Consider the following 13,931-nt stretch of genomic DNA (forward strand, 5'->3'; position numbering starts at 1 on the left):
GCTCTATCACTGCTCCCTAGTGATGAAAGGGAAGTAGCAGAAGTCCATTGTTTCCCAGGATCCCTCTGTTCTCAGAGCAGGCTGACATCCATCCCCTCTCCTTAACCTTTCCCCTCTCCCACAGGGATTCCTCCAGGATCCTAAATTATGGGAAATTGCTAAGGGGAGCATTATTTCCTATAGGAGGGACTCACAGTCAGTATATCCTGGCTCAGGAAACCCTCAACCCAGCCCGATGCATAGTGGATAATGAATTCAGAACCATTCGTTTGGTAAGTAGAGGATTTTGAGGCATCATATGTCTTGTATAACTCTGGGGAAGAGACAAAGACCCAGGTGTTAGAGGAGGAAACCAGGCAGGGCAGTAAAGTCAGGAGTGCACTGAGATCAGAAGGAGATTGGGCTCCCTTCTCTGTCACTAACAAGTGACCTTCTCCGTCCAAAAAGATGCTCTCTAACATCCTACCTAACAGTCTGATTCTGCAATCTGCTGTCACTGGTGGGAGCACAGGTGGGTAGGGTTAAAAGTTCTAGGAATGTGCCTAGTTGTGTGACTCTGGGCAAGTCAATTATCCCCATTTGCCTAACCTTTGGCCTTCAGTCTTAGAGTTGTTGCTGAGACAGAAATTTGGGGTTAAAAAATAAAGGATGTGCCTAAAGTTGGTTGAATAGAAAGAGTCCAAAGCAAGGAAGACTTGGCTTTAACACAGACTGGCCTGGTGACCCTTCACAAGTCTCTTACTATCCCAGAGCTTAGCTAAGACCCCAAGTCACAGAGAAGGTGCCCATGGGTGCTATTTGAGGGGGTTTCTTCACCTGGGAATACCCATCTCAAGGAAATCCCAGGTCAGCCTGAACCCCTCAAGAAAACCTTTACAAATGTAAAAATGACGGATATCTGCTATGTGTCCCACACTCTGTCAGGGCCTAAACTAGGTTTCAGTTTTGTTGTTCTTTTTTCACATATTGCAACCTAAAGCCTGCTGCAAACAACAGGAAGGGTGACTTTCATTAGGGATGGAAACCCTGACAGCACCCCCATTAGCAATAAAGAGATTCTGGGGTGGCAGAGCTCCTGCTGGGAACATCCTGGGTGGTCCTGGATAGTAGGGCTCCTCTAGCCTGTCATCTATCTGTCAGCTTCCTATTTAACCAAAGCAGTTAGCTGGTGTTTACATATGTCTGAAGATGAATGGACTCTCAGCTTATGCCTAAGCCCCACTTGCCTTACCCTAGGTAAGCCTCTGTACTCTGTTTAGGATTCCTCCTGAGCTTTGTTCCATCTTTTAAATGAATCAGCTTGAAGCATCTCTAGTCTTGGGGTGGGGGTGGAGGCAGGAAGTACACAATGTACACTGGAGAAATACTTGCTGATTGACTGATTGTCAGAGATAGGAGCTAAGAACCTGTGAGAGATGCTAAAATGATATTGATGGAGATCTAATTGCTAGGAGTCATGAGAGCTCCTCAAATGGCGGTTAAATGTCGAGGATGGAGCAGGTCTAAGTGTCAGTGAGGGAGGGCTAAGGGACAGAGAGGGCAATTAAATGTAGGGAATGAGAGGGACCTAGTCCTTGGCAGGGCATTGTTAAAATCTATGGGGCTTCCTAGCTGTGTGACCCTGGTCAAGTCACTTAACCCTCATTGCCTAGCACTTACCTCTCTTCTGCCTTGGAACCAATACACAATATTGATTCTGAAATGGAAGGCAAGGGTTAAAAAAAGCCACAGGGCTTGAGGGATGAGAATGGGGGCTATAAGCATGGAAACATGAGGCAAAGTCAGGGTAGGAATGAGGAGAGGCTTAGGAATTCTGTCTTGTCCAAGGCTGAGGAAGATCTGGATGTATCCTTTGGGTGGCCAGGGTCTCAATACTTCTTTAGGGGATCAGATTTGTTTTATCTTTTCTGACTGAAAGAACAAGGAGGTTCTATACACATTTCTGATCTTGTTCTGGGCTTTTCCCCCCACTATTTAGAAAGTGAGAATTATCCCTTCCCCTATTGAGAGGATGGATGGGTAGATGAGAGGATACAAGGAGAAATAACTTAGATTTAGAAAGGTTGGGGCCAAGCACAATGTTCAAACTCCAAACTAGGAGAGCCTGGACCTTGGTGCCAAAGGGCTGGGATCTTACCAGATGTTGAGTTGATTGGGTCACATTGGCTGGAGGATACCCAAAAGTCAGAAGAGCCAGTGTCAAAAATGACTTTGAAGGTTTGGGGTGGACTGCCAATACTGATCTCACTATAATATTGGGTCTGTAGGCATAAAAAAAGGAGAGATAGACTGAGGGCAAATCACCTCACTCCCTTGGACTTCAGTTTTCTCATCTATAAAATGAGCAGATTAAACAAAATGATCTCTTAAGAGATCCTCGAGTTCTCAGATGCAGAATAGTGAACTGGAAGGTGTGAGGAACTGGCCTCCTTTTAAATCCCAGCTATCAAGAACTAACTGTGTGGCCTTGGGCAACTCACCTAACTTTGCTGAGCCTCAAGTTGCTCATCTATAAAATGGGGATGATACCTTTCCCAACTACATACCACTAGTATAAACAAAAACACTTTATAAACCTCAAAGTACTATAAAGACGTGAATTACTGTTATTCTTACTTTTCTGTAGCTTGAAGTGTTCTTTTCTTTGACCTAGAAGCTCTGAATGTTGGTTATAACATTACTAGAAGTATTCATGTGGGGGTTTCTTTCAAAAAGTGACCAGTGAGTTCTATTTCCATTTGGGCCTCTGATTCTAAGTACTCTGCATACTTTCTTTTAAGATTTCTTGAAATATATCTAGGCTCTTTTTTCAATGTGTTCTGTAGTCTATTGTTTCTTTTTTTTTCTCCTTAATCCATTTTCCAGTTTAGTCATTTTTGCTATAAGATTCCTTAGATTTTCTTCCATTTTTTAAAGTCATTTAGCTTTGTTTTATTGTTGTCTCACAGAATCACTGGTTTCTATTTGGTCCAATATAATTTTCAATGAGTTTGTTGCTTGGGCAAAGTTTTGTATCCCTTTTGCCAGGCCTTGATTCCCTTTCTAATTCTTCATTTCATAGTTCTTATTTCTTTTCCAATGTTTTTCCTCTAGTGCTTTCATTTAACTGATGAAAATAATAAAAAAACTTTTTCAAATATTTGTTTTGTATCTTCGTATCTGAATGTGTGCCCTAGAGACCTTGGGGAAGAAGGGGAAAGCATCAGTAGTGAAAGATTTACATCTGCAATATCGGTGAGAACAACAGAGGGTACTTCATCATACAAGTACTCTTCCAATTCATGGTTCTCCAGTAGCGTTTCCTTTCTTTGCATGCTCTCTTTGGCTGAGGTCATTTTCTTGAGGGCAATCCTGACCAGGAATTGAGAAAAGAAAAGACAAGCATATTAGAATTTCCCAGAGTCCCCTACTCAATCCCTTAAGATTATTTCACTCATTCCTTTGTCCCCCCAATTAAGACTGCCCCAACCTCTCAGACCAGGTAGTAGAGAGCTAGGCCTGTTTTAAGACCACCAGAGAAATTCTAGGACAGACGTATCATGGATAGTTTTACCTTAACCAGAATAAAATGTAATTGTGAAATGTTTCACAAAATAAATAAAAACATAATGAAATATCAAGAAGGTTTGTGATTTTCCAAGTCAATATGTGATTCAGAGGGATCCATTTCTAGTGGAGTTTGACACCACTGTTCTAAAAGCTTCCTTGGCTCCTCTTGGTCAAGAATTTTTCTTTCATTCAACCTTAATCCCCCAGATTATTTTCTGCATTTAGATGATTATTGCAATGCCCCGACCCACTCTGCACACACACGTACACCCCTGCCACTTCTTCACAAGGAAACAAAACAAAACTCTTCCACACATAATGACTGACCTATGAGTGGCTACTAGGGCTGAGTGCTGTAGACATTTGGGGCCAGCCAGCCATTCTAATGGATTGAGTGCTAGACTTTTAAGTCAGGGAGATTTGAACTTAGAGCCTGCCATAGACACTTATCAGTTTTGTGATCCTGGGTAAGTCATTTAACCTCTTTTTGTCCATAAAATGGGGATACTAATAATATATACTTCACAAAGTTATGAGAATTGAGACATTTTAAATTTAAAACTCTTACCTTCTGTCTTAGGATCAATACTGTGTATTGGTTCTCAGGCAGAAGAGTGGTGAGGGCTAGGCAATGGGGGTTAAGTGGTATGTCCAGGGTCACACTGCTGGGAAGTGTCTGAGGTCAAATTTGAACCCAGGATCTCCCATCTCTATTCCTGCCTGTCAAGCCACTGAACCACCCAGCTGACCACAGTACTTTGAAATTTTAAAGTACAAGGAAATACTGATTATTATTGACAAGATTTCTAGATCATGTTTTCATTTGATAAAAGGGAAGACTTTCTCTTAAGTAAGGTGGGTAATTATTTGTTCAAAAAGCATCACTTTAGTAAATTAAAAGTAATTATATTCTTTAAGTATATCAGATAAAATAATTCTTCCATATATAATTAAGCATATTAATTATATAATTAACATTAATAAAATTAATTTAAAAGGAATTATCTTCACAAAAGTTTTATGAATCTATTCCACTTGCCCTCTCCAAGGAGACTAAATAAATAATCACAATAAGGGGAGTGGTATGAATGAGATCTGAATTTAGAGTATCTGTAGGATCTTGATCCACTGATACTCTTCCTTGGCCTTTAATGAGGGAATTGGAATAGTGATTGTTAAGGTCCTTTCCAGATCTAAATTGGCCCTATCATTTTTTTTTTATAGAAAAGACACACTCAGTACTAGGAGGCTTAAGGAAACAAGAGAGCCTGACTCATTCTTATCACTGGCATGGCCACAGAATTTCCATCTGCCCCAAGCATGGGCAGAGTATCCTTACTGATCTCTTAGACAAATGTTGGTGGCTGGGCAGAGGGACTGGGAAGAAGAAGAGCTAAGGCTAAAGGAGAGGTTTGAGTTAGAAGTCAGAAAAGCTTCCTTCCACCTCTGAGATTCAGTGATTTTCTGGAGTCCTAAGAAAACCACTTGTTGTTAGGTAGTCAGTTAGTCACATCTGACTCTTTGTGACTCTACTTGGGCTTTCCTTGGCTAAGATACTGGAGTCATTTGCCATTTCCTTCTTGGGCTCATTTAACAGAAAAGGAAATTGAGGCCAACAGAGTAAAAGTGACTTGCCTAGGGTCACATAGCTAGTAATTGTTTGAGGACAGATTTGAACCTAGGTCTTCCTGCCTCCAGGGTCAGCATTCTATCCATTGTGCAAGGTAGCAGCACAGGCAAAGAAAGGTCTAGAGGGCTGCTGGGGAAGGGAGCAGAAATGGGATTCTGACTAAGGAGTTAAGAAGGAGGTAATGCTACATGCAAACGGTAGGTGGCAGAAGAGACTCACAGCAGCCCAGCTAGAAACTGACACCTCAAGGTAGGTATAGAGGGAACAAGATGATGGAGTCTTGTGGAGAAGAGTCAGCAGTCTTATTGCTGAGACCCCTGAAGGATTTTTGCCCCTATCTGTCCACCTCAGTGTTGCTGTCCCGACTGCTATGCTCAAGCTGAGATGCATCCTTGATGACCAAGGAGAGCTCTAGATCAAAGGGGTATTGTAGGACCTCCAGCCCAGCCTTCCATTTTAGAGGTAGGGAAACTGAGGTTAGGAGACTTGCCCAAGCTCACATCGGAGGCAAGATTCAAACCCTCTTTCCACTGCACCAGTCCTAAGTTTTATTAAGGGCTTTCCTCTTTCCCAGCACAGTCTTTCTGCTTGAAGATGATCCTTATTGCTGAATGCTCCCAAAATGGCATCCTAACCCCAAATACCCTCAACCCAAACGTACATTCATACAGGGATGTGTTGGTAAATGATTAACAACTGGCTCTCCAGAGGAGGAATGGGCAGAAGACACCATTTTATGCTTAATTTGCATTAGTCACATTTTCTCTATCACTTTCTTAAGTTTAGACAATCAACAAAAAAAGAAATCGAGGACTGATTTGTAGTTTTGCCAATTTTGGAGGTGTAGATGCTCCCCTTGAAAATTAACCATCAGCTCTAAGAAGCCTGTATGATTCACTCATGACATTTCCCTTACCTAGAATTCAGCATGCTCCTTTCTTTTCTCTGCCTTCTGAAAGTCTACCTAGTCTACAAGGATCTGCCACTTTCTGCCTCTTCTGTGAAGCCTTTTCCCAGCCAAGTTTTCTTCCCAGTGTTCTGTCCTTCCTTTAAAGGCCTGTAAAATTTCCTGTCTGTCTTACATAATAGATACCTAGGTGGCACTATGAATAAAGTTGTCAACTCTGGAGTCAGGAGCACTTGAATTCAAACCCAGCTTCAGGCACTTAATAACTTTGTGATCCTGGGCAAGTCATGTTACCCTGTTTGCCTTAGTTTCCTCATCTGTTAAATGTGCTAAAGAAGGAAATGGCCAAATGCTCCAGTATCTTTACCAAGAAAAGCCCAAATGAAGCCAGAGGGAGCAGAACATGAGTGAAATGCTACATTGACAACTGCGCAATATAATACTTAAGTCAATAAATGACAGCTCCAGTTCCACCATTTCTATGAAACTTTCCCGAACCACTCCCCCCAAGTTAGTTTCTCATTCCTCCAATCTTCTCAGAGCATTGTGATCTCTCCGTTGCTGCTTTCACTCCTCATCTTGAATTATAATTAAAAAGATTAATTATAATGAAGGGCCAGTTGGGGCAGCTGAGTAAATAGAGAGCCAGGTTTAGAGGCAGGAGGTCCTGGGTTCAAATCTAACCTCAGATACTTCCTAGCTATGTGACCCTGGGCAAGTCACATAACCACCATTGCTTAGCCCTTACCACTCTTTAGCCTTGGAACTGATACTTGGTATTGATTCTAATATTGAAGAAAAGGGTTTTTCAATAAAGTAAGGTGATCAGTCTGGAGATTCTCATACACAGTAACAGCAATAAAGAGCAATGATCAACTATGAATGACTTAACATTCATTCTAAGATGTAAGGCTGGTTTTTTTTTTGTTTCATTTTGTTTTGTTTTATTTTTGTTTTTAATAAATGAGTAAAGTACTAACTTCCCTCCCTGGTTGAATGTCAACTCCTTAAAGGTCGGAGTCATTTCACTTCCATTTTTCTATCTACAACATCAAACACAGTGTTAGCACAACCCTGTTTATCTCTTCTCCTACATAGTCTCTCTTCTCTAGTTTTTCATGTCACTACTCTCTCTGGGTCTCCTTCTACCTGCCTGACCTCTCTCTTAGTGTCCCCCTTTCTCTCCAGTCATACAGCCATCCCTCTAGTATAAGCTCTCCTATCCTCTACTTCAATAGTCTTCTGGATGATCCCCTGCCTCAAATCTCTGTCCCCTCCATTCATTCTCCACTCAACTGCCAAAGTGATTTTCCAGAAGCATGTCACCCTTCTTATTTTAGATGTTTCAGTCCTTTCAAACCCGTTGTGACATCATTTGTGGTTTTCTTAGCAAAGATACTGGAGTGATTTGCCATTTCCTTCTCCAGTTCATTTGATTAGATGATAGAACTGAGGCAAATAGGGTTAAGTGACTTGCCCAGGGCCTACTATATGCTATTATAATAGCTATTGTAATAGCTATTATAGCTATTACAATAGCTATTACATATAAGTATTATATATAATAGCTATTATAGCTATTATATGTCTGAACCTAGATTTCAGCTTAGTTACATGAATCTTACTGATTCCAAGTCCAGTTCTTTGTCTACTGTGCCACTTAAATGCCCTTTATGTCACCCTCTCTACTAAATAAATTCTAAAAGGCCTTACAGTTACATCCACAATAAAATTGTTTTGAGTTGACACTTAATATATAACACCTTTTGGTTTATTATAAATATACAATAAAGATTAAAATATCTTTATCAAAGAGAAACAACTTCCTATATTAACTATGTCCAAAAATCTGTGTCTCATTTTCCCCCTCCCTCTCATCCCCCCTTCCCCAAGAAGGCAAGTACAAGAAGGTTGTACATATATTATCATATAATACATATTTCTCAATTCTTCTTATTGTGAAACCAGACACATAGTGCTCACACAAGAGAAATAAATGAAATATTAATTCCTCTGCTTGACTTTCAAAGTCCTTCCTGACCTGGTCCCTCCCCATCTTTCCAGTCTTCCCATTTCTCCCCTCCATACTCTCTACACTTTAGTCACACTTGTCTTCTCTGTGTCCCTCACACAAGATACTCCATCTCTGGACCCCATGCCTTGCATTGACTGCTCCCCCATGCCTAGAAAATTTCCCTACATCCCCTTCACTTCTTGGCTTCTGCCTAACTATGAAAACAAGTTTTCATGGTATAACTCAGGCCCCAGGATGCTAAGAGTTCAAGAGATTGGCCATTAATCCTTTTGAGGATTAATCCTTTTGAGCCCCTTGCTAGAACAGTTCCATGAGGATCAAGTCTTTGACTTTCCTGCTTCTCATTCCCATTCCTCTGCTTCCCATACTTCACTCTTTATTAAGCAATTCATTTATTTATAAAACCCATATCTTCTATCTTAGAATCAGTACTAAGTATGGGTTCCAAAGCTGAAGAATGGTTAGGGCTTGGGGGTTAAGTGATTTGCTCAAGGTCACACAGCTAGGAAGTATCTGAGGCTAGATTTGAACCCAGGTCCTCCTGACTCCAGGACTGGCTTTCTATACACTGTACTACCTAGCTACCTCACTCCTGCATTACTTCTTCAAGATTCAACGTAAATACCACCTTCTGCAAAAGGCCTTTTACAATCTCTACTTCTGTTAGTGGCTTTCCACAGAAATTATCTTCCATCCACATTGTCTACGTACTCTCTCTAAAGCTTAGATATAGATATAGATATATAGACATAGATATTTGTTTGCATGTCATCTCCTCATTATGTGAACTATGATGAGACCTTTCTAACTCTCCAGCTTAGCACAGTGCCTGGTACACAGTCGCTGCTAAATAAATATTTATTGGTTGTGTAATTGAATTGCATCTGAAAATAGCTCCTAGTTGATTGACTGAAGCTACAATTATGATCATTGTGGCTGAAGGAGTGATTGAAGGCTGGTAGTACTCTGTCCCTCCAAATGGCTCTATCTTCACAATGGCTTCCTCAATCCAAATGGCTCCCTCTCCCCAAATCCCCACCTTCTTCCCTGTGGGATTTGGTCACACAACAATCACAAGGCCTGATTTTGTCAATTTTTCAGGTAAGAATGATTTTAAACTGTTCAAGGTTATTATGGGGGGAATTAGTTATTCTTTATGAGTCTCAGTTTCCCCATCTGTAAGAGGAAGCCATTCCAGCTTTTTGAGGGAAGAAGAATGTTGACATAGTCAACAAGTCTAGTACTCCTGGACCACTTTTTCTCTGCTCATCATTTATAGCCTTAGGTACTTGCTGCTCCTTCTATTGGCTTACTGCCCTGTTGCCTATACCTAGACAGAGAACCCCTTGCCTCTGCTTATTGACTCACAGATGTTGCTTCATCCTGATTATCATATGGAAAGCCCTCTCCTCCCCAAGGTTCTTTAGTCACATTATTTCCCATGCTTTTAGTCAGCTCAGACTCCCCTTAATCCCCTTCCTCTTGACCTTGGTGTTACCTATGTAAGCCATCACTGGGCAGACTGAAGAAGCAAATGAGCCAGGCTACCAGCAGGACCTCCCAGCAGTCCATCCTGGTCTATCTGTCTGTCTGGTCTGAGATCGGGGCTGCTTGTTCTTTCCCAAGGCTCCATTTGCCTTTATATACTACTGAATTCTAGTTGGGATCCTCCTCTCCCCTGATTTATAGACTGGATGGACAGGAGTAATAAATCCCAAGCTGAGGGCTAACCCTTGGTACAGCGCCTGGTTTCACCTGTTTCTAGTCAGGGCAACAGGGGGAAAGAGGGGGAGGGCTGGTGGTGGGAAAGTAGACATCTGTTCAGTCACATCAGCAGGTCTATAAATCTGTCACTCTGGTATCACGGTGGCCTGTCCTGGGTTCCATGCTGTAGGTGACCTCAGGAATGAGATGGAAAACAAACCCTCAGTGGGTCCAGGAGAGAATTAAGCCAGAATGCAGGTTCCTGAATGGTCAGATCTGGGCTCCCTCCAGCCCACAGCCCTTGAGGTTTTCTCATCATCCTTCAGTGACCACAGAAGTATTCTCAATCTTGATCTTGTCACAAACATGTTGTATAACTGTACTATGTAACTGGAGGAAATTCATTATTCTCTATGGATCTTAACTTCTCCATCTATAGTGTAGAGTAAACCCTCCAGACTCAATGCTGATTTTTCTGGGCAATACAAAGCTGTGGGTGAAACACAGAAGGGAAACTTCGGGGTTCCCAGGCTCCCAGCTCTGTTCTCTTCTTCCCCTATTGATGGCTTCTCCCTCTCATTCTCTCTAGAGGATACTCCTTCTCTGTGAAAACCAACAATATTTCCTTTATAGGTGCATCCCAAACTGGGCTGCCTTCTGTCTTTTGACAATATCAGCAGCAAAACTAAACCCTTCTTTATCCTTCTTATCTAAAGAGTTTGACTTTACTCATAAAATTGAGATTGATGCAGTGAGGCAACACAGTGGATAGAGTATCAGGCCTAGAGTCAGGAGGACCTGGGATCAAACCTGACCTCAGACAGTTCCTTGATGTGTGACCCTGGGCAAGACACTTAACCCCCATTGCCCAGCCCTGAGAATTCTAAGACAGAAAGGGAAAGGGTTAAATTTTTTAAAAGGCACAGAGAGGTCATCGACTGTGAGCCTCTTCTTTCTCCCATGCTTTTATTCAGGTTCCTTCAACAACATCTTTCATTCTCTCCTGCTTTGCTCTGGCCCCAGAGGATGAGGTGGCCCTTCTCCTGGACAAGACTAACCCCTTTGCTTGTGCCTTAAGCCCATTCCCTCCTGTCTCTTCCAAGAGTTTGTCTCTTCAGTCCATCCCTCCTCTATATCATCCTTGGTCTCATCACATCTACTTGCTCCTTCCTTGTTGATTACAAATAAAGCTATGGCTTCCTCTATCATTATATGAGATTTCCCTTAACTCTGACACCTTACATTGCCTACTTCTCTCTTCCCTTTCTGGGATTGGGACTGATGCTGTGATTTCATCCATGCAGGGAGCTCTCAGTAAGGATCTCCTTCTACCAAAGCTCCTCTGCAATTCAGTCATTAAAAACAACAACAACAACCAAAAAAAAAAAACACCTTTCTGCCTTTGCATCAATTCATAGAGTGTCTAAGACTCAGACAGTTCCTAGTGGCCTGACCCTGGGCAAGTCACTTAACCCCCATTGCCTAGTCCTTACGATTCTTCTGCCTTGGAATTGAGACTTGGTGTTCATTCCTAGACAGAAGGTAAAGAAGGTAATAGTTTTTAAAAACCAAGATGATTTAATTTGTATTTCTCTAAATTGTAATTATTAATATCATTTTTTCATGTGGCTATATATAGCTTTTATTTCTTCATCCAAAATCTCTCTTTTCATGTCTTTTCACCATTTATTAATTGAGGAATGGTTTGTATTCTTATAAATTTGACAAAATCCTTGTTATATTTTAGACTTTGATACAAGAAATCATCTACAAAATCACCTCTCCAATTTTTTATGTTCCTTCTTATCTTGGTTATGTTAGTTTTATTTATACAAAAAACTTTTAATTTAATGTTTTTCTTTTTTCAAATACTAAGTTAGTTAGTTAGTGGTAGTCTCTCGGTGATGGAGAATGACAATTGTCTTTGTGCGTTTTCATCTATTGATGTGCCCTCATGTGGCTTTGAAGTCCAAAGACTGAGGCGCAGAGTTTGTGGCACATGGGACGCCAGTTGTTACGGGAGGTGCGGTTGTGGCCTGGTGTCGGCGTTCACGCGCAGCGGCAAGACGTCGACATCGCTCATCTCAAAGGTGGTGGCGGCATGGTGAATGTGGATTCGCCAGCTGCTTCTGTCAGAGGCAACAAGTTCTAGTTGCTTTGGTGTCATGCCAGCCCACTTCAAGTTGGACTTTCCCTGCTCCTAAATATACTATGGCAGAAAGGGTATGAAGAGAACATCACAAAATGTATGAACTTCTTTAATGGCATAAGAACTTTTAGAATTATTCTGGGTCTCCTGTGAATCTTCTCTTTGGTCGGCCTTGTTTCCTGAGTCCAGCTGACAGTTCACCATAGAATACCTGTCTTGGTATTCGCTGTGGGTCCATGCGGATGACGTGTCCAGACCATCGCAGCTGGGCTTTGAGGACCATGACTTCGATGCTGGTGGAGTTGGCTCTGTCAAGGACTTCCTGGTTGGTGATTCAGTCTTGCCATCGGATCCTCATGATTGACCGGAGGGAGCGTTGGTGAAATTGCTCTGTTTCATGTGCTTCCAGTACAGTGTCCATGTCTCGCAACCATACAGGAGCGGCTGATGACCACCGCGTTATACACTTTGAGCTTCATCGCAGTGCTTACACCGCTGTGTGGGCATTGAAGTCTCCCAGTAGTATCAGCTTGTCATTTGTGGGCATTGAGTACAGGACGGCACTCAGGTCAGAGTAGAACTGCTCGATGGTCTCCTCTGTGCTGGTCAGTGTTGGGGCATATACACTGATGATTGTGGCATACCAGTCTTTGCTGAGAGGCAAACGGATCTTCATGAGCCTCTCGCTGATGCCCACAGGCAAGTCTGGCAGCTGTTTGAGCAAACTGGTCTTGATAGCCAGGCCAACACCGTCTTCTGTCTTCTGTCTTCTATCTTCATTTGAGGCTCTGCCTTTCCAGAAGAAGGTGTATCCAGTGGTGGGTTCGCTGAGTGATCCCTCTTCTGGTAGGCCTGTTTCGCTTAAGGCTGCGATGTCGATGTTATATCCCGCCAGTTCTTTACCGATTAGAGCTGTTCTTCTCTCAGGTCTTGGGGTATTCTCTCTATCAAGTAATGTCCTGATGTTCCATGCTCCTAGTAGGAGTTTCTTTGTATTTTTTCTTTGATTTTGACCACTTAAAGGGATGACCCGCCAGCCGCGGTGTGCTGACCGGGTGTTTGTAGGGCAGGCAATGTTTGGGACACCTTTTCTAGTCCCCTCCCTTGATTAGGGTGAGCAGTGCTGTCCTAGAGAGGGCTGCTCAGTCGCCCAGGATGCTGCCGAACGTCCCTGCTGCCCACAGGGCCAAGCGACCACTGGTCCATGGGCCGCCTACGTGCAGGATCGTGACTACAACTGCCAGTGGTCACCTCCACCTGTTGCGTTGTCACTCCCCCATCGCTGCAGGTCTTGAAGAGGGTAGACAGGGTTAGGATAGATGAGTGTGCACAAAGACACTTGTGCGTGAAAGAGATTTAAGTGGAAAAGTCGATGCACAGAGACAGTCCCACTCTCTCGGCGTTGGAAGCCTGGGTCCAGTGGCACGAAAAGTCGTTACACCTGGAGACTTCCTCAGCTGCATTGGATGGCCGTGTTGTCCTTTGTGCTCCAACACGCCCTGAGCACTCCACAGTGCTTTGCTGTGTCGCCATCTCAGCCTTTGAACCTTCTTATTGGTTTCTTCCGTCTGTTCCGCTGAAGCATTCTTCACATGCTGGGTGAGCAAAGCCCTGGTTCACCAGGGGTCGACGACCTGATGGCTACCCTCACAAGGTTTAGCTGGCATGTCGAAGCCATTGCCTGGGGTGTGGCCGCTGCCGCATGCTAACAGCTACTGGGAGCCACAAGTGAGAGCTGGGTGTCAGGTGGGGGTCAGAGGCTGGAGAGCTGCCCTAGGAGGGTATGACAAGCCCTCCATACCAGAGATACCAGAGATACTACCCCTCCCTGAATACCCCATACACCCCAATAATACTCAGTTACACCATGGTTAAGACCCTCTGAAAAGCCCACAATCTGTCACAGTGATGTATACTCAGACTTAACAACTCCAATTGTCAAATACTTGGATCAAGT

The 13,931-nt window shown here is 42.9% G+C and overlaps 1 protein-coding gene across 1 annotated transcript; it reads right to left on the reverse strand.

Moving 5' to 3' along the window:
- Positions 1-170: 170 nt before the first annotated feature.
- Positions 171-9,757, reverse strand: LOC130456895 (renin-like). The gene is made up of 4 exons (XM_056814623.1): positions 9,620-9,757; positions 3,222-3,351; positions 2,138-2,261; positions 171-313 (listed from the first exon to the last, which is right to left on the reverse strand). The coding sequence occupies exons 1-4, from the start codon at positions 9,691-9,693 to the stop codon at positions 171-173; spliced, it is 471 nt and encodes a 156-aa protein (XP_056670601.1). The 5' UTR covers positions 9,694-9,757.
- Between the last annotated feature and the right edge of the window lie 4,174 nt (positions 9,758-13,931).

The sequence above is a fragment of the Monodelphis domestica genome, chromosome 2 (assembly GCF_027887165.1).
Source record: "Monodelphis domestica isolate mMonDom1 chromosome 2, mMonDom1.pri, whole genome shotgun sequence".
NCBI lineage: Eukaryota > Metazoa > Chordata > Mammalia > Didelphimorphia > Didelphidae > Monodelphis > Monodelphis domestica.